Source organism: Thunnus albacares, chromosome 13 (assembly GCF_914725855.1).
Source record: "Thunnus albacares chromosome 13, fThuAlb1.1, whole genome shotgun sequence".
NCBI classification, from domain to species: Eukaryota; Metazoa; Chordata; class Actinopteri; order Scombriformes; family Scombridae; genus Thunnus; species Thunnus albacares.
Window position 1 is genome coordinate 12,351,235 of NC_058118.1, and position 21,227 is coordinate 12,372,461.

Consider the following 21,227-nt stretch of genomic DNA (forward strand, 5'->3'; position numbering starts at 1 on the left):
ACCTGGTTAGCTGAAATGAGATGCAGTCATCATTAAAGTTATTAATTACACCTGTGCATTTCCTATTATGACATTTCAAAATGTCCGCTGTGAAAAAGTCCTGTTTTGAAAAAGTCCTCTGGCTAAATAAACCTATAAAATAATAATAATTATTAGCGTTACACTAAAAAGGCCTTGGTTGCCTTTATTTACGGAACTTAAGGACCTTGACCGTCCTTGGATGTTTTTTTCTTGAAAAGTAGTTTTTTGAGCCATAATGATACAATATGATTTCTTATACTGCATGTTTTTATATAAGGCCTTACATGCTTGATTTTTAAAGGAAGATTTGATGGGTGGTGGATTCTTATTTATTATTTTTAGTTTCTAAATTATAATCACAGTCTTTTAGAGACCAATCAAAATGACCTTATCTTACTATGTAGTATGTGAAGAAATTTAAGTTTAGAGAAATCTGCATAGTTATGCTCTCATTATTGCATGTGTCTGATACACTCATATCAAATGTATTAAATAAATGACTTCATTTTACTTTGTTTATATTTTACGGTAGTGTAGCTGCTGGTATGTTGCGACTACAGTATGTTTTGACTTTATTTATCTGACCAGCAAATCATACTCTCTTCAAGACTGAGCAATATTACTAACTGACAAAATTTGTTAGTTTACATGAGCCACTCCTTGTTATATATGCATATTCATTACCGTTAGACTAGAGCTTCATAGTAACTACATTTTTTTTCGAAATTTTCTGTGTGTGTGTGTAAACTGTTGATGAAGTGAACTTCCCTTCATGAAGCTCTTGAAGGAGACTTAGCATTGTTAAAGATATACATTTTTAAATACCAGATTACAAGTTTTCTGTTACTGGTGGTCTGACCGTCCATTAATTTCATGGTCGCATCTCCACGCCTGAATGAATGTCTTTGATTTTTTGTTTTTTCTACTGTGGGTTCAAAACTTTTATATGTGAAAATAATGTAAGTGCACAAGTTAAACTACAACTTCTCAATACGATATTTCGTTAACGTTTTTTTTGAATTTGTGCTTTATATGAACAATTTTTAAATGAAATTAAATGTGATGCCATAATTTGGGGGGGAATCTTTTTGAATGTTTGTGTGTTGATTTTGGATGATGTCATGTTTTGTTTGTGTTTATGGGAGAAGACAGATCATGGCAGAGATGAGAGATTGCATTTCACTACTAAATGATTATTTTCTCTCTAGAACACATGTACAATAAATCGTATTTTTTCTTATCAGTTGTCTTATGGTTTTATGCATTTCCGCTTTCCAATTTTGGTTTATCTGATAGTATATGCTCCTGATTATTTTGTTTTGTTAGTGACAACCATGAGTGCATAAGGATGGCAATGTTTGGGATATATTGATGGTGCAATAAAATATTTGTTATAAATATTAATGATATATATTCATATTTATTATTATTTACTTTCAGTATGTTTTATATCCTTGTTTTTTTTAATAATGCTTCAGATGGGGGTATCATCAGTTCTGTAATTTAAACCACACATCACACTTTTTTTAGGAGCCTAGTGTATTGTCCTTGTGTTCTTTTATTACACTGTATGTGTCCAGTGGTAAACAAATAAAGACCAGTAGACAAAGAACAGCTTTGCGTGCAGGAAAGCACTCAATGTGAAAGTCAGCAGTGACTTCATTGATCCTGAACATCTTTATCTGGAAATGTAAGTTATGACCAGACCCAGACCACCACTCCCTGCCCCACTCTCAAATTCCTTTCTATGGATAGTTTCAGGGTTCAAATGAACCCCCTCTAAAAAGTCTCTCCCTGCTTATTTGGAATGGCATAAATAACTTATGAAAGGTATGATACAGGTTACATAAAAGAGGCACAGTCCCACAAGGATGGCAACAGACTGCAGTGCAGGGATCTGACCACTGGGGGGCCTTGAGAGCACAGTATCCATTATTGCAAACATGAGTGAAGTCTCTTGTTAATTACTGAAAGATTGATTCTATTTACAGGCAATTCGTGAACATTAGCCTTAATGCATAACGATAACCATATGATTAAGTTCTGTTTGGCTGAAAAATTGGACAGCACAGGAGCAGACCATTTAAGGGAAAATAAACAAATCTTAGCAAAAAAAAGAGAAAAGAAATGAAAACACATTTTTAAACCTATGTCAGTCTGATGTGACAGTTTTTTGACTTTCAAAAAACAAGGACAGAAACCTGTGGATTTATTCTGTATGATTCTTATAATTATATGATTTGACATGATTAAATAGGGAGTTGTTGTGATATTTAATTCTCCAGGCTTTGAATGTGAGTGCACAGTGATGAATGTTTCCAGTTTCAGAGTTGGCTCGAATTGTAAGAGGGCTTGAACACTGTCCATTATGAGTCAGCATCATCTTGGGCAATAAAATCAGCTCCTCATTTTTAAAAGTAGTTTACTCTCCTTTATGGAGTACTCAACACTTAAATTATCAGAGGATTATACTGTGTTTTAAATATAGACAGTGGTATCCCAAACATGAACTGTCACCATGCCTTCATTGCGTAATGGTGCAGTTTTATTTGTTTGGAATCACACAGTAACCGCATTATTTATAATGTCACAATGCCAGCCCACAAATTTCTGTCAAAATTTAGGCTAGCTGTTTGAGGCATGAGGACAAAATGTTTCCTGCACTCTTGACGTTATGTGTTGCATATCAATACAAGAGAAGAAGCCAGAAAAATAATGCAGGCATGAAGCTGCATGTCACACTAGATTTGCATGTCTGCTGGAAACTTGGTTTGGTTTTGTAGTAAACTGCATTTTTTTTTAAATTATATATTTCACACATCTGTTTTGGTGCAACTGAAATAAGAATGAGCCAAAATGTTATAAGAAGGGTGCAACCAAGTGAAAAAAAATCGACTTGCATCAGTCAATCCTGGATTTATTCTCTTTAAACTCTGAACACTTTTTAATGAGATTATTTCCATCATGGAGTAGAGTTTTTCATCACAAGTATTGACTAGACTGTTCTGCTCTATCTCAGTGAATAACATGAACTGTATTATCAATGAAATACATTATCTTCATCTTCAAATCAACAACAAAGGAATATTTTGTAATTTGAATCACTTTCCCTGATTATTGCATAGTTTCCACTCCCTCACATTTAGCAGAAGCTAAATTGTGCTGCAGATCTACCAAGATATTGCATCACAGTGAGGACATGTACTAAAATTAAGGACAAAAGTAACCCCTTATTATTCAGATCTTCTCAGCATAGACTTCTTTTTTTTTTTTTTACCCGTGCAAAGAAAGAGCGGGATGTCTGAGGCTTTGTATGGACAGAATGATGTCATCTCCTCTTCCTATGGTGCAGAAAGAAAGCTTTGTCTTGTCGAGGCCAGGCCCGGTCATCTAGCTCACATGTGACATTCACAAAACACTTTCAGCACAAAAATATCAACTCTACAAGATAGAACACTGAGATCTACTCTACAAACTAGTCCATTCAGATATGCTAAAAGAATGCCAGTGGTGATGTGTGCTGTATTGTTCATGCTTGTAAATATAGTAACTCTTGTACACAAGAGTGTATGAATTCATTGGTGGGATGTAAATGTCTTGTAATTGCAATAATGTATGGGAAAGAAATACGTACAAGATTGAATATAAAATCCAGACTTTATCTAGACTTTAGTTGAGTTCACACATGTTCTCAAAAGATTCAACTATTAGATGTAAAGTAACCTATTTTTAAATTGATTTATCAGTCATGCCTGCCAATGTCAAACTATTTCATTGCAGTATATTTTTACAGCAGCCCAGAAGCACATTTGTGTGAATTTCCCCTGGATGCTCCAGTTTTCTCACACAGTTCAAAGTCATCCAGGTCAGGTACAATGGAAACTCTAGATAATGTTTGTACATTGTGTGTGTGTGTGTTATCAGTTGTGTTTCCTTTGAGACAGTGTATGCTATGATAGGCTCATCCATAACCTTGAATAAGAATAATCAGGCAGAGCAGATGGGTGGTTGCAGTGCTTAATCTGCACACAATTTTTTTTTTCCAAGAATACAGGCAAAATTAACTACAATACTTAACTAGCATAGCAGTTAGCATAGCAAAGTAAACTAGGTGTTGCACACCATCCTTGTTATTAACAATGGATCACATGATTGCTTGCCTGTGAAAGGTGTACAGAGCTTTATACCGTAGCGTCTTTCAGCTCATTATTTTGGTTTTCCAAGTTGCAAATTTTTGGTTTACTCTCACTGCTCTCATGCAGCAGGCAGCTGGTTTCAGCATAAAACCCTAAAAACCCACTGTACACTCCCTGCTCAGCACCAAACAACAGACAGACAGTGTTAGCAATTAGCTGGTGAACATAGTGGAGCATTTTTAGAGCAATATTTTCCTCAGGAGTTAGTGAAAACCAAAACAGAGCTAAAATGAGAGTGAATATTGGATTTAACATTAGCCTGTGCAATGGAAAAAATACAATATGTTATACTTATTCTGATACTTTGCTATCTACATTTATACTTTGGTGATGTTTTAGTGAAACTACTTTGCAGAGATAACAGGCCGGTTGCACCTGTCCGTTGAAAGGACAGTGATGGACTGTGCGTGTGTATTCTGTTGAGAAAACAATAGCAAACTGTGAGTGTAGAGATAACTGAAGAGGATGTTGTCCATATCTATCTGCTAAGAGTATAATAATGGACTGCTCAGAGCATAACTTTGTACTTCACTTAAGACAACTCTATGTATCTGTTGCTGGTATTGTACCCGCTTGCAAGTGTATTAAACCAAGAAAAACATCCTCTGGTTTGTGAGTCTTTATTACAGAAATTGCCACCACACCTGGTAGCCAGACACACGACTCCAAATGAATGCTAATGCTGCGCTGTATCTGCTGGATGTGAAAAAAGGCAACTTTCAGCAAAGAAGTTTGTCATATCAACTAAAAGGTGATAATATGTTAATGTTCCTCAGTGGCCAAAAAATCCGTTATTGCAGGTTCAAATATGCTAAGGTTTGATATGCTCTTAAGGCCTGACGGATTTAGGAACCGTACTTCTTGTGCATCATTTGAGTCTGCAATTTTACATTTTTCATAATGCACTAGATGTATGAGATCAATAGCACCGTACTGTATGCCAGTGGCTGAATAACCAAGCCAGCATAGTATTGTGTCACATTTGTAAATCAGAATATGTGAAACTTTGTCAAAAACTTCTGTTTACTCCCAAACCAAACCAATAATGCAGCAGACATGTAAAGCTATGCTATGATGCCTGAATTGCTTTTCTGCCTTCAGTTCTTGTGTCAACTTTTAATTTTGAAAAATCCAGTAAATCATTGCGGTTAGTTGTGGTTTGACAGTGGTCCAACAGGGGTAAATATACTGCAATCAGTGATTAGGTCTTAAAATATCACCACAAGGACAGTTTGGTATTTCACAGCTGCAAAATTTCAAACCTCAGTTTATGGAATTTGGGTTTTAGAATCTGTAATTTTACATGTGAAACCGAAGTCTTCAAATATGAGGAATATGTCATCACTTCACATGGAGTTTTTCATGATCCCTCTTAGCCAACACACTGCAATACAATGATGTAATAAGACTACATTTGCTTAAGACAGGAGGTAACAGAAGTTTACTGGGGGAAAACTTACTTTACTTCACAAAACTAACATCAATACTTCACCTTTAATGCAATCAACTATTTTTTTTTTATAAAGTTGTGGTCAAGTTTTAAAAAGATAAAATGTGTTGCAGTTAGTAATGAGAACCATGTGTCCATCTCGTCACCCCAACCCCCCCAATCTCCCCCCATTTCCCATCTGTGCCCTTCAGGCCCTCACTTCAGTCACCTCCCACTTCCCTCTTCCTTCAGAACCCGTCTGTTTTTGTTTTCGAGCCTGGGCTCTTTGCACAGGAAATTGTATACATTGGGAGCATTCAGGAAGGCAGAGAGCAGCTTTCCCGTTAGCACTGAGTTTGGGCACATGAGGAAAAAAACTGGATAAAAGAGGTCAGTAATTCCTAAACCAGGAGAGAAACAGAAGTCAGCTGTTCTCCTCCCCTCACTTCACTTCCCTCCCCTTTACACAGTCTCAACATTTCAAAAATCCCTGCCACACCACTGCCACGAGTCCATCTCTAAACATAGAATACAGTATTAGAAAAATCTTAAAAGGGAAATCAGATTAAAAATGAAGTTCTCCTGAGATGATTTGCCTCTCTCGTATTGATTCATGTGTGCTTTCTCAGCTACAGAGAAGCCAGTGAACAGGGGAGACTGTGTGGAATGAAGGAAAAGAGGAGGAGATATAAAGGAGCAGAGAGGACTGGCTGGGGGTAAAAAAACAACAGGAAACCAACCGATTCTAATGCTGTTTCTGCAAATCCTTCAGAGATAAAGCAGTGGACTGCCACGTCCCAGCGAACCAACAGTCACACCATGTCTTTTCTTTGATCATCACTCAAAGTAATGCCTATCTAAAGGACTTAAAGTTAAAAAAGTGACGTCACTTCTGCTCTCAGCCTCCAACAGTGTGTGGTTAGTCAGAATGTGAGCGGATGCAGACGTTTGGGAGCTGATTGCTGGGATTTCTATGTGGCTGCTTTTTGACCTACAAACTCACCCTTTCTCAGGCTCATATGGATCGATCGCTGCGCTTCCAAGGATCTGTTTGTTTTAATCATCTGGACTACTAACTGGAGCCACATGAAGAATAAAGGGACTAAGCAGAAGTCCAAAAAGAAAGGAAGTGAAAATGCGTTCGGCTGTGACCTGATAGAACATCTCCAGAACTCAGGACAAGATGGTAAACTTTTTATTTTGCTTTCTTTGAAATCTAACACTCTTTACAAGCAGTTATCATCAAAGTACCTCCTGTTTCTTACATCAGTTACTTGACTCATACAGAGAAGATAACATTTATACTGAAGACTGAGTTTTATTAGTCATTTCCTAAATTAGTATAGTTTATATATACACATAATATGGTGAAATTAGGACAGTAAAGACAAAAAAGTGTCTTTACATAATACAGGCTTTGCTTAAGGATTACATATATAGTATGAATTGTGAGTATACATGTGTTTTACATTTAGTAAGACCATTCATTCAACTATTGGCTGTATTAAATAGCCATTGGTGACTTTGGGTGTGGCACTTTAATTTTTTTGTGTCAATTTCCTACAGTGACTATAGTTCCTATGACGAGTTTTGTGTCTGACAAAAGACTGGGCGGTGCTGCTGCCTATAGAGGAGAGAAAATAAGGAGCCAAAGAGAGAAAAAAAGAACAGAGGTTGATCACATATTCAACTATGCAGTCAGGTTTGCTGTAGATGTTTATTCTCTTTACTTTTATTTAGTCTTTTCCTTCTGCTGATCATATGTTTTGTTCTTTTCTTACAACCATCATCTGTGAGTTTTTTTGGCAGCAATATGATGTCATGAAAAGAGTGAACAGAAATCTACCACGTGCAGAGTCAACTCAGGCATATGGATAGCTGTGTTGAGGATAACTTTGAGGAGGACCTGCTGGGGTGGACATATCCACAATGTAAGGCGGGGCATTCAGGGCAGGAAGTGAGGGAGGAGGTTTGGATACCCCTCCGTCATAGATATCCGTCAGACGTATTGTGTTTTTTAAATTGTAGGAGCATTCGTTTGTTACTGCATTTTAATGATGAATACCACTGGAAGGCACTGATTACCTAACACAGACACAGAAAGTTTAGATACTAGTGACCATAAAAAAGCCTTTAACTTTTATTTTAAACTTTATTTGTGAGCAGTGTAGCTGATGCCCTAATATTGCCTGTATAGCTGTATAGAGTGTGTACAGACAGTGTTTGACAACCAGTGGATCCTTTTTTAGCATCACAACTGCACTGATAATCCAGCACAATGTTAAGTTGCATGCTCAAACACTCACAGTCTCATGATATTATTGAGGATCTTTACATACAGCCAGAGATAATTAAGTACATCCCTCTGATAAGATGAATATGAATATATCCCCATTTCTTTAGTAATTATAATACAATAAAACCTGACAGCTAACATCACACTCTCTCCACTTCAGTATAACACAAATTGTTGATAATCTCTAAGATTTGTCATATAACAGCGATATAGAGATATAAGAAGAGATATAACAAACTCTTCAAAGAGCTAAAAAATATCTTATTGGCAATATTAGCATTTGAGGGTGATTTCAAATGCTGTGTCGGACAAAAAAAGGTATAAAGCTCACACATCCTGTCTCATGAGGACAAAAATAATAATTGTTAAGCTCTGCATTTTGTTTAGAACATATATGTCATGTCCCTATTGCAAAACTACCATTATTTTAGAAGCAGTGAGTCAACTGTCCTCTGGAGGAGGGAAATGTTGCAAATACACATACACAAAGGTTTGGCGAAACTGGTCATGAACCATTTAAAAGTGCTTTAGTCATCATACAACAATGTTACCATAAAATGTTCCTTGTGTTGTTGCGTAGGCAAACTTGTAAAACCTGACAAAAGGAGAGAGACTGGGAAGGGCTGTTAAGGGTTTCTGTAAAGCCAACCACTGAGCAGCAGCTGGAGCTTCAGCATTTCATGGAACATTGAATATTATTGCAGAAACAAACAATTTGCATCTGTTGACTCCGTGCCGAAACTGAGTCTGAGTCACAAAGTATCTTTAAAAATCAGTCGAAAGTCAAACTGTATTTTGTTGCCACTACATGAAGCAGACATCTTCCTTCAGTGCAGACTGAGAGTCACTAAATGAAGGCTCCAGAGTTGTTCATCATCCAGCTTTCGACCACAAGCATGTAATTGAAAGTCCAATTAAGTCTAACCCATGAGAATGTAAATGGCAGATTCTTGGTGTCCATGGTGATTACGGAGAAATTAGCCATTGCCGAAAATGTTCATTCATTTTGTGGAGGATGGATTCTACATGTTGTCTGCAGGATGATCAGTTTGTACTTACCACCATGAGACATTTAACATAAAAGTGTAATTAAATCCTGGAATAGTCTACAACTGGGTAGAGGAACCACCGATAAAACAACCAACTATATGGGCATCATGAAATAAAATAAAAACATTCATTTGTACAATCAAAAGGTTTAAAAAAATATCACATACTGTATAACCTAAACACTCAAAGGATATTAAGCTTCTTCTTTGACGCATCATTACTTACTCATAACTTCATGATATAATGCGCTACTGAGAAGGTAAAAGTTGACGCATTGGTCCATGTGAGACACTAAATTTGATCCAGTTGAAGTTGTTATTCTTTATATTTGAAAATAGTTTCAGCAAATAATCCATATTTGATTTTTTTCTAATCTGCACCAGTCTGCGCACGCTATGGGAAACTATAGATAAAATACTGCTGATCTTAAGTTTGGTCATCAAAAAATCCCTATGTGATCATTAATACAACAAAGTCAGCTTCAGATTTGCAGTCATTTGTTATTTTCACTATTAGCTAAAGGGAAATTGTGGTTTAGACTGAATCAAAGCATGTGATTTAACAGACACTGAGCAACAGCTAAATCTGGTGATTTAAAAAAAAAAGTGCATCCAAACAAGGTTGTGTACAGAGGGTGATGTACTGTAGTCCAGGGAGCTGTGTAGGTCAGTGGTAACATTTCAAAAGCCGTTTTCTATTAGAGGAAATGTCGTAAGTAATACCAGCTACAAGGACTGGGTGTGTCAACCTTCCTCTGAAACAAACAAACCATTTTTAACTTCCTGTCAAAGTCCACCTACAATCAGCGGCCCTAAGGAATAGAAAACGGCCATAGTGGAACAAACCCCATACCATGAAGTTAACATTATGTGCATTGTTACCGTTGAAACATTACACTGACAGTCGTTTCCTTCTCCTGCTTTTAAGATTTCATGTGGCCTGAATCACCCACAAATCCAACAGTACTTGCACTGTCAAAGAGCTAAAACAGGAGGGAAAAAATGTGTTTAAGTTTCTCCAACATGCCTCCCCAACAGTGTTTACATGTCAGAGTGTTTGCAGAAATGACTAACACAACCTTTAAACTTAAGTTCCTCAGGTTCTGAAGAAATGTGCAGAGTTTATTGAGGAGCATGGTATTGTGGACGGGATCTACAGGCTGTCGGGGGTCACCTCAAACATCCAGCGTCTCAGGTACTAACTTCATGCGACGCGTTTCTTGTACACTAATGTTTTTCTCAAGATTTGCAATACTAACAGCTCTTTCTGATGTTACTGTACATCAAAAACCTCAACTCATAGAAAATATTAGACATTGATACAAAATAAAAAGAATAATTTCATGATACAGAATGAGTTTTTAAAATCTTGGTCTACCGGTTGTGTGCTGTATGTTCTTCAGGCCCGTACTATTGCTTTACTCATCCTCTGTAATCACTGGTGTATACATCCTGTTTGGAACAGCTCCAATTATCCTCAGTTAAATCACGAAAAAATTGATGCTAAGCTAAATCAAATATTATCTCAAATCATGCCTATAAATGTCTGTCCGGCTGATTTTCTTATCTTCAGGGTCCAAAATATATTAATAGACATGGTATATTTATAATATTGTTTTTTCAGATTATCACTGAGCTTTCTTTTTTTGGCTATAACAACATTAGTGGACTGGATACACTTTAATCTAGCATACTGCAACAGTACTTAGCAAGGGTGTTAAACAATCAAAGCATTCAGCTAACTGCGTGTGTGTGTGTGTGTGTGTGTGTTTGTGTGCAGGCAGGAATTCAGCTCTGAGGCGTGCCCTGACCTTACAAAGGAAGTGTACCTCCAGGACATCCACTGTGTGGGTTCCTTATGTAAGCTGTACTTCAGGGAGCTACCCAATCCTCTGCTCACATATGAGCTATACAGCAAATTCACTGTAAGTACAAATCACATTCATGTCACATTTACAGTTTTGCTAAAGGGGAGAAAAAAATATCTGTGTGACCCAGAAGTGGTTTGACAGTACAAAGAAGTAATTATTAACAGGCAGAATGGCAACCAAAACACCAGATGTCAATAAGCACTATTTATTCCACACAGTCCCTCAGTATATTTGTGTCAGCGCTATATCGACTGTATTTATTATCATTTTTCACGACTGTAACCTCAGCTCTCTGGCTCACTATTGATCAGCTCTTTAAATCTCCTCCCTGGAGAAAATAACACCATTAGCAGATGTCAGCTGAACTGTAAACAAAGCATATGACTTGGCTTGCTGCCTGTCAGTTTGGCTTATTATCGTTATCATCGTTATCATTTAAAAGTTTAAAGGTTTTTCTGCCTCATAATCATGAACATTTGTCCCTCCATATATGACAAAATAGACTGTAAGAAACTGAGTGTTTACAGTCTATTTTATTCTTCCTTTTTTTCTGATGCACATACATGTATATGACTTAAGAGCTTGACTTAAAAATTAAAAACATTTTGTTTTTTTACCCTTTTTGGGTCACATGAGGGTTTTGTAATGAAGCAAGAGCAAAAACACTAAGTATACTGAGATCTTAAAGTCAAATTCACACACAACTAGCAACCTGTGTGGCCAAAATTGTGAAGATACGATCACTACATGTAGCACCAGAGAGAAACTTTAAGGCAACATTTTCTGGATGAACTGCGTGAAAGAGACTTTAGAGAGGAGCAGGAGAGAAGGGAACAGAAATACCAAACTGTAAGGCCTGCTTCAAGCTTTCTGTGTAGCTTTCTGTGTACCTCGCCGAGCCATTTGCATAACTTGGCATTCGTACATCTCGTGCTGCTTGTGTTTGCTTCGTGCCTGAAAACTCCAGTGTTTTAGGAAAAATCAGTTCCTCACATGGTGTAAAAAACACACACACAAGAGCCCTGTTGTAAAACTTTTTTTTTTTTCTCAAGTTTTGTTGGAAAGAATATAGTCATTCTCAAGAACATGAGCACTAAGCAGAGTTCCTTGGGTGTCAGATGGGCTGCATATTTGATGTTGTGTGTGTTATTGAGTAAAACACGAGATATTAATTTTCGCACGTTTGATGCGGCACCTTTTGGGTGTAATATTTAATTTGAAGTTAATTTCAGTGTTTCCCATCCATTCTCAGATACTTGGTTGGCATGGAAGCTTTTGTGATATTTATTTGTCATGCCATACTTAATGTTAATTATCCATTTTGGGGGAACTGTGTTTCTGCCACAAGACTGCACAAGAGCATGTTTGAAGAACAACTTATGTTTATGAACTCACACATGACTCACAAATGCAGCTAACTTGCTCAGCTGTTTGGGCCTCAATCACATTAGTTTGACTGCACGCACACCAGCATGTGTTTGTTTACATGTGTTGAGCAGGGAAGGTCCAGGTCAGACAAGCTGTGCAGTGAGATCATAGCTTTACTCTGCAGTCCATCAATGCATTGATCTTGTTCACTGGTAACCTGAGAAAAACCAGATGTTAGAGGTCATGTTGGTTTAAGGGTATGTATGGAGGTTTTGTGGACAAATTGAAGATAATTCTCAGGCTGAGACCACAAGCTTGGGAATTCAGTTCATATTCAGGGTGGAGTAGCGATTAAAATCTACTTTACTGTGTTTCATAAACTGAAAAGAGAACATGGATTCAAGTCTCTTTTTTTACCAATCCTGGAGTTTTGTTGACATGATATGTGTCTATTTTACATGCAGGAAGCGGCCTCGGTCCGGGGAGATCATGAAAGACTTGTTCACATTCAGAAGGTCATCAAAGAACTGCCGACCCCTCACTTCAAGTGAGTTTTAGCCCTTTTCACTCTCAACAGTTAAGACAATTGTACAATTGATAGTCCTGTTTACTAAGTTTTACTTATTTTGTCAACTGTTCTCAGGACTCTGGAGTACCTCACTAAACACTTGGCCCACCTTGCAACCTTAAGCACCCAGACAAACATGCACACACGCAACCTGGCTCTGGTTTGGGCTCCAAATCTGTTAAGGTGAGTTTCATTAAACAGATGTGCTTGAAAAACTTTTTTTTGTTAATGCAAAATGTAATGTAATGTAATGTTACAACCCCCACCCAAAAGAGGATTTTTTAAAAAATCTCATTTGCTCCTTTATACATACATAGCTTTCATGAACTTAATTTGCTTTTTTTGGAATATATGCAATAGGAAAAAAATCTGAAATTCAAGTTTTTTTTTAATTTTTCTTAGATCTAAAGATATTGAGGCTTCTTCTGGTAATGGAGACATGGCTTTCCAGGAGGTGCGGATACAACAGTCAGTGGTTGAGTTTATTCTTAACAACACAGAGCAGATCTTCAGCGATGATTCTGTGGAAATCAAACCCAAAGAAGGTATGACATTCCTAAAATACAAACAATCACCACTGAGCCCTTCAAACTGGTATTGGAATGAACTGACTCATTATACTTCTCTAGGGCCAACTTTGATGTGTGGGGAGAAGAAGTATGCCACACTCCCGATCAGTGGTCAGTGTGGGCCGATGAAACTGATGAGCCTGGAAGAAGCCCAAGCCCGCTCCTTAAGTCCAAACCATCCTGTGCATAGAGAACGTCAGCGAGAGAACAGTCTGCCTGATACCAGCACTGCAACGCTCTACCACACCGTCATAGACATATCAGACAGCAAGTATGACAGATTTGGGTTCAGTCTATTGAGTCATTATGAGTTTAATTTACAAACCATATGCTTCAGGGTGTTTGATGCACTTATGATTTTAGGTTAATCTGACAATAAATGTGTGCACATGTGCCTAATTCATGCAAGTGTATTTCAGTGTATTTCTTATTGAAAGCAAGCTGTCTGACACTTAATAATCTCTCCTTATCTTTTAGGAGAAAGTTTTCTGGGAAATCTAAGAAGTGGAAGTCCATCTTCAACCTGGGAAGGTCTGTCGACTCAAAGGGAAAACTGAGCCGAAACGGCAGCGTGTTCATAAGGGCACAGGGGATCACAGGTGAGTGTCTAATAAGAATGTCAACAATAATCAGTGATACACATTATGGGTTTTTTTTCTCTGATATTCATTTTTGCTTTTCTTTTCTTGTGAAATACAACATAGTGTCACCTCTTGAGGCCTATAGAAAATATATAAAAATATATTCAAATGAAACCAGTGTGATGGAAAAAAATCATTTTTTGGTTGTAGACATGAGTGGCAGCGTGAAGATATCACTGTGTATTAAGGCATCACAAGCCAAACAGGCAATGTCAAAAACCATTTCCATATTAGTGGAAATTTTAACAGTAACTCAGTCCATGTGTCAAAACATGTTCTTAAATTTTACAGGCTACAACGTTGTTCTCTGTAAATGTTGCAGATTCTTACAATGTTCTTTGAAAGTATGATAATGTTACTGTTGTTTTTTTCCACAGAAAAGGCAGCTCTTCGTCCATCCAGGAGCATGGAGTCCTTGTGCTCCTTACCAACAGGTAAATCCTTGATATATTAATTTTCATGAAAATATTACAAACTACAACTTTGTCTTTGCCTCTTTATAAATTGGTGTTGTTGAATCTATTACAGTGAAAATATAGTTTTTACAGTTTTTATTTATCTGTTACATTATTGTTACTCCACAGATGATGACAGAACAGGAAACAACAGTCCAACTGGTGGACCCGGCAGCATTTATGTTCCAGATGTAAAATCCAGAACGCTGGGATCTGACTCGCTCTATGACCTGAATGAACATGACCAAAACTGGGAGTTTAAAGGGAAGAAAGCTGACGGGGCAACAGGAGGTTGGAGCTCTAGTATGAACCAAAAGGGGTCACCGGGTGCTTCTTCTCCCCCTCAAAAAACACTACCAGAGCAACTGAAGGTGTTCAAAGGTGATGACGGCAGCGGCTACAAGCCCACGTCTCCGAAAAACAGGAGGATGTTGTACTCAGGCTCCTCCCACAACAGCTCGTCTCGACCCTCCTTCCCAGGAAGTTTCTTCCCTCTGGAGTCCTCGCCGAGGCATCAGCGAAGAGCCGTCAACATATCCGAGCCCTTCGCTGTGTCCGTGCCACTGCGCGTTTCCGCTGTTATCAGCTCCAACAGCACGCCGTGCAGAGGCCACGCTAAGGAAAAAGCAGCTGCAGCCGCTCTGAAACCTTGCAAGGAGACTGCGGAGCAGAGCAGCAACAGTGGAAAGAGCAATACATTCCCCCAACTGGAACCCAAGAAGCAGGAAGGAACAGAGAAGAAAAACATGGAGGAGCCGGCGTCTAGAGTCCCACCAGAGGGTGAGGGCTTCTTCCTTTATCACATTTTAAAATGCTTGTTGTTATGTTTCATATTCAAGTCATAAAATGTAGTGTACAGACAGTTAAAAACATGTTTTCCCCTTAGATACAAGCCAAGAAGTAGTGCAAGAAGGTCAAGAAGGGATCAACAATTCTGAACTGGAACAGCCATCCATTGCAAATGCAAGAGAAGGCAAAGATGCAGCGCCATCTCCTGGGAAAGAACTGCACAACCAGCCTACAGCAAAGCAACAGGTAAATCATTTGCTGTTGAACTTTAGCTTATGGTACTTCTACTGGAGCAGAATTACAGACATTATCATTCATTGGTGCTGTTGATTTATGATAAATTAACGAATTCAAGTTCATTAAGATTTAAAAGAAACAAAAAAGAGTCAAAGTCTGAAAATTGCGGACCACGTGGTATTAGATTTGGCTACTTGTCAGTGCCTTCAAATTCATCACTGGTCCCTGCAACTCTCCAAAGTAAAAATGGCTGGGATTTACTGGTGAAACAGTAGCACTGTATTCTGATTTCACATATTCCTGCATTAAATTAAGAGATCTTAAAGTTACGGTAGTTGTGTTTTTTCCAACTCTTTTATTATTCAGTTTTCTAGAAAGGTAATGAGAGCTGTGAAATCTGCTTATATGGTGACTATTTGTTTTGTTTGAGAAATGAATTGTGTCCTCACTGTGGTTATTTTAATCTTCTGTTCTTTTGTTTATTATTCATTACTTCTCAGGACATGGGATCCTCTATTGGGAAAGAGCTGTGGTCTGATCTTAATCAAGAACTGAAGATAACTGAACCTGAAATTGACCTGCTGGATGAGACTTTTAAGCCTGTTTCCTCCTCCAAGAACACTTGTGAAAACATGAAGTTAACGATGGATGTGAAGTCAAAAAGAAGCCGCAGCTCTCCGTCTCTGACTTTGTTATGTAGGGATCTTTCGTCAAATACCTCTCTGAGTGATCACTTTATCGCCACTGGATCAGCCTCGGCAAAGAAACAACCCTCAGAGTCAGACATCCCATTTTCTCTTCACAAAAACTTTGATGCAGTTGTCGGTGGAAACACAGAAAATGTCTGCCCTGCTGCAATGCTGGATAAAAAAAATAAGAAACTGCATCAGATCTCCCCAAATATAACATCCCTGAAGAAAGATGATCCAGCTTATAGCCAACTTCCTTTTAAGGAAACCTGCTTAACTCAAGTTAAAAGTCATTTGACGTTAGAGGATGCTCCAACAGTTCGGGGCTTCTCAGCAGCAGATGACCCCCACAAAAAATCAGAGAAACATGAAATTCCTGAAGGAGACAAAAACGTCTCCTGTGGTGGAGTGAAGAAGACTGTGATTCCTGAGTTGGAACTCATTCAGAGGCTCTCAGTATGTTTGGAGGAGAGACGTAGGACCTTGGAGCTGCCGAACCTCGATGACGACGAAGGAGGATGCGGAGCAACCTCAGAGGAGCTGGACTTGGTGGAGCCCTGGGAGGATCTTAGCTCCACCAAGCAGTGGGTTACCAGTCCTCTGCACTCACCTGACGTGGAGGAACTGTTTAAGCAGCTGTCACCCTTTGGCTGTGTAGCGGAGCCTTTGAGCTCAGAGGAGGGAAAGACGTCATCTCCTTCATTCGATAATAAACAATCTAATAAAACATCTCTCGTTAAGAGCACTGAACGCCTCTCAGGAAACATTCCTCAAACTTCCAGTTGCAAACCAGACACAAAATGGACGTATTTGCCATCAATACCTACACGGGTCAGTGTGAACAGCAGTAATGCAACACAAGCTCACGCAGGGAAGAGCAACACAACAAAACAGAAGTCATCTCAGAGGTTTTACAGACAGATTTCTTGCGAGTCAGCTGCTTCAGAGAGAAGAGAGGAACAGAGCTTTCCCAGACAGCACAGGCCATATTCTCTTAACTTGGACCTGGGGCACAGATGCATTAGAGACATATCTAATCAGCAGAACCGTAATTCATCGGAGTTCTCCTCATGTCAGAGAGGATTACTGTCCTCAACTGGAGCTGTAAATAACGGGCTACCCTCGGAGTTGGAATTGTTTCTGAATGATCGCCAGGCGCCTCTACGCCGAAATTCAGCCCCGGTCAGCGTGTCATCAGTCCGAACCGCCTTCATGATAAAAACGTGCCAGGCCAAAGCTGTGCCTGTCGTACCTCCAAAGGTGCAGTATAGTCAGATACCTCACTCCAGACATGAGAATGATGTCGATGCAGCAAAGGAACAAGAAAAGGAATATCCTAAAATGGTCGCAGAGAAAAGCAACTCCGCACCTCCTCCGATGATGTCAGATCTAAAGGAGGAGCTGGAGAATAAAGAGCCGGCTCCCAAACACCAAAGACACCCACATGTAGAGAAATCTGCCGAGTCTGCGAGGACCACGTCCACTCCAGAACTGCCAGTCATAACAAGGCGACATGCTCCCAGTCTTGAAGTCTTTGTGGATTGCCCCAGACCAAACAGAACCAACATCATGCAAAGGCCGTCGTTCAGGAACAGGCAGAGGCCGCAGAGTCTCATCCTGCTCAGCCCTCCCTTTCCCATCATGGACTATCCGCCATCAGGCGACGACGGCAAGCTTCTGTCATCCATCAGGAGCATGAATGACACATCAGCTGTGAATGCGTTTTCTAAAGAGATGGCGGAGAATTTCAAGACGCCGGAGGGGATCGCTCTTCAAAACAAAATGACTATTCCAAAAAGTGGTCAGAGACTGGAAACGTCGACCAGCTGCTTCTACCAGCCGCAGAGGAGATCGATGATATTTGACAGCAGGAGCCACAGGCAGATAGAGTGACTGGAGGCACAGTCACTGATTATGAGACTGGGTGTTTGTACATAGACACAGAATATAAGGAAAGTTTTATGGAAACTGAAAAAAGATGATATGATAATCTGTTGTAAATCATAGTATTTTGTTTTATATATGTATTTCTTGAAGGATGAAGAATTTGTTTAAAATTATGATTCCTTTTGTAAAACCATGAAGTATTTGAGAGAGATTTTATAACTGGTTTCCCATGGGTTCCTTGAAATCCTTGAAAGTTTGTGAGAGAAAAAAATCAAGGCCTTGAAAGTTTTTGAAAGTAGACATAAATAGACATGGGTCATTGAAAGTGCTTGAATTTATATATTTTGTTCAAGAATAGAATATTGTGCTATATCTGTGCTGTGTTAGAGAAAGCAAGAGACCACATAGTCTGTGAGCATCTGTAAAGTTCTCATTGTAGTTCTCATAAAAATTCTGTGTTGTAACAGTAATTAACCATGATCCGTGTCTCAACTATGCTGTGTTGGGTCCTTGAATTTGAGGGAATTGGGCCTCAAAAGTCCTTGAATTTGATGTTGAAGAAGATGTGGGAACCCTGTTATAAAGCCATGATGTATTTGAGCGCTCTTAAAATGTGACATGAAGGAAATGTTTTCAGAGGTGACTTAAGAATGACAGACATTTAGTTTCACGTAAGGCTGCAACTAAAAAAATGACTGTTACAATTTGCCAGAGTCAAAGATGACGCCTTGAGATGTTTTGTTTTTTCGAACCAACAGCCAAAAACCCAAAGAAAGACAAAGAAAAGCATGAAATCTTAACATTTGTGAAGCCAAAACCAACAAATTTTCTGCATTTTTGCTTAAAAAAATGACTCAAATGATTATTCTATTATCAAAATAGTTGCAGATTAATTTCCTGTCAATCGACTAATCGTTGCAGCTCTAGTTTCATACTCAAGTTACAGTATATCTGATATTTGGACATTAAAACATGTGGTACTACACAGTCACAGTGCATCACTGCCAGATCTGCTCAGAGCCTTTGACTGTTGAAAATCACATCTGTTAACTAACAAATTAGCAGCTGAATAATGGTTTACGGACATCATACTTAAAATTCATGAAGATTAGTTGCTTAAACTTGACTGAAAATCATTTTTGTCCAGGATTCAATTTTGCGAGCACCAGAAAATGTTTCAATAGACGTTATTCTGGTTTGGTGCAGTTCCAGCATCTTCATAAAGTTGTGAGGGCCAAGTTGCATTTCTCTCTGTGTCAACAATGTTATGACATGCTGATGGATTGATTTTGGTCACTGTATAAAGTTCATAATGTATTAGGTTATTACATCTTCACATAAATATTCATGCATGAGGTCATGAGGTGGACATTAAGGGCTCTGAATGCAGGAAGTGTACAGTAAAGGTTAACAAGAAGTAAAAAGGTAAACTGACGATTAAACTGTTAAACAGTTTAACAGCCATGAATTTGATCATGTAGTTTGCAGGAAAGATATTGCTGAAGATGTGTTTATTTATTCCTTTAATAACTTACACATAACATTAAGTAAAATTTATACTTGTAAAACAATATACTGTATGTAACTTTTGGCTCTGTGATAAGCTGAGATCAATGTGATTTTTAGCTGATATTTAAGAGGAAAATCCTTTTTCTGATATACATATATCAGAAACTTAATAGTATTTACCCACAGAAGGACTTTAATTCATGTGTATCTTTATTTTCTGTAAGCTTTGTATTTTAAGGCAGTTTTTAATTTGTTGTTTTTGACAATAATGAGAAACCAGCATTGTAGAAAAAAAGCAAAGAGTATCTATGTAAAGTAAAATCCTGGAGCTGCTCCCCTGACTGTAAACTGGAGGTTGACTGTGTGCACGCTGACTGTATTCAATGTGTTTGGACCTTGATGGTGCTTTGAGTCAAAGTCTGATGTTAGCATCTGAAAAAAACAGGGTTTTGTTTCTTTTCTTTGCATTTTACAAACACGGGATCTGATATGATTACCATTTGTGCTATTTGTGGGTGAGCACCCTGCATGTAACATAGTTTGGATGTTGAAAGAGGTCACAGTGTATTTTATACTGTAGTTTGAATGGATTGGACAAATGATTATAGTGTTTATTCAAAAAAAACATGTGTATGTTAATGGGGATATCAGTGTTTTTTCTTGGTTTTGTAACTTTTGTATACTTGTTGATACTGAAAATCACTGAGTGAACTGTCTGTATTCACAGGAGGAAAAAAAAACAAGTGAATTGAGGATTTTAAGGTGGAGTTTTGCCTTAATTATCCTGATGATGGCACCTGAAGCAATGTACATACTGTAAGACACCTGGTGAGTTTTGTTACAACAAAAAATTATGAGAATAAAAAGCTCTGAAAATCACATCAATCAGTGGTTCTGCTAATGTGACTCATTCACTAAAACCTAAAGTGTCAAGCTGTGACATTGTAACAAACTGTTAAAATTCAACTCACCTGATTTTTGTTAAATGTTACTTGAGATTTACAGTTTTACAGTTCAGGGAACTCTGAGCCACAATAAAGCAGGTCAGTTTAAAGATTTTTGAAACAAAATAAACAGCAGTTGTGTGATTTACACTGTGCACTTTGATAAACATCATGAGAGATGGTAACGACTGGATAACAATCATTGCAACAACATGTTATTTGGAGGTGTTGTTGGTTTCATTTGGCACTCCAAATCACCTTGTTGTCAGACTTAAAGACTTAGTCAGAACTCAGAGTGAGAGGAAACTACTGATCGCAGTGTTTTTGACAAGTGAAACAGGCTTTACACTGTACATGACTCAGGTAATTAAGCATTTGTCTTTTCTTCCTCTTCCACCTCTCTCTCTTCAAATCTTTACTTAGACACTTCTTTTCTGTATTTTGCTTCTTCTCTCATATTTTAAGTGAGCACATATATGGGAATACAATCACACAAGTTATACATATTTAAAGATATTGTCAAAAAGTATCTCTGAGTATCATTTTTACTACTAGCATGTAGTTCACTCGCTTAGCTGTCTAATTTTAGCCTTAGTGACTTTGATTTTTTCAGTCCAGTTGTTAGTAACCTTCTAACAACTGAGGTATTGAATATATTACATGGGTGTACTAACCTCTAATTTTTCTTTAGAATTTCATGAATTTCATA

The 21,227-nt window shown here is 38.2% G+C and overlaps 1 protein-coding gene across 3 annotated transcripts; it reads left to right on the forward strand.

Moving 5' to 3' along the window:
• The first annotated feature begins 5,737 nt into the window (after nucleotides 1-5,737).
• arhgap31 (Rho GTPase activating protein 31) lies at nucleotides 5,738-20,453 on the forward strand. Of its 3 annotated transcripts, none has more exons than XM_044370479.1 (13): nucleotides 5,738-6,036; nucleotides 6,276-6,832; nucleotides 10,084-10,186; nucleotides 10,772-10,916; nucleotides 12,695-12,777; nucleotides 12,874-12,981; nucleotides 13,201-13,343; nucleotides 13,428-13,638; nucleotides 13,845-13,966; nucleotides 14,386-14,442; nucleotides 14,593-15,243; nucleotides 15,350-15,498; nucleotides 15,990-20,453. In XM_044370479.1, the coding sequence occupies exons 2-13, from the start codon at nucleotides 6,733-6,735 to the stop codon at nucleotides 18,069-18,071; spliced, it is 3,954 nt and encodes a 1,317-aa protein (XP_044226414.1). In that variant the 5' UTR covers nucleotides 5,738-6,036; nucleotides 6,276-6,732; the 3' UTR covers nucleotides 18,072-20,453. The 3 variants fall into 3 exon arrangements, with proteins under 3 accessions (XP_044226414.1, XP_044226416.1, XP_044226415.1); XM_044370481.1 differs by lacking the exon at nucleotides 5,738-6,036 and adding an exon at nucleotides 7,213-7,348 and having other exon boundaries at nucleotides 6,742-6,832; XM_044370480.1 differs by lacking the exons at nucleotides 5,738-6,036; nucleotides 6,276-6,832 and adding an exon at nucleotides 7,361-7,577.
• Nucleotides 20,454-21,227: the final 774 nt, after the last annotated feature.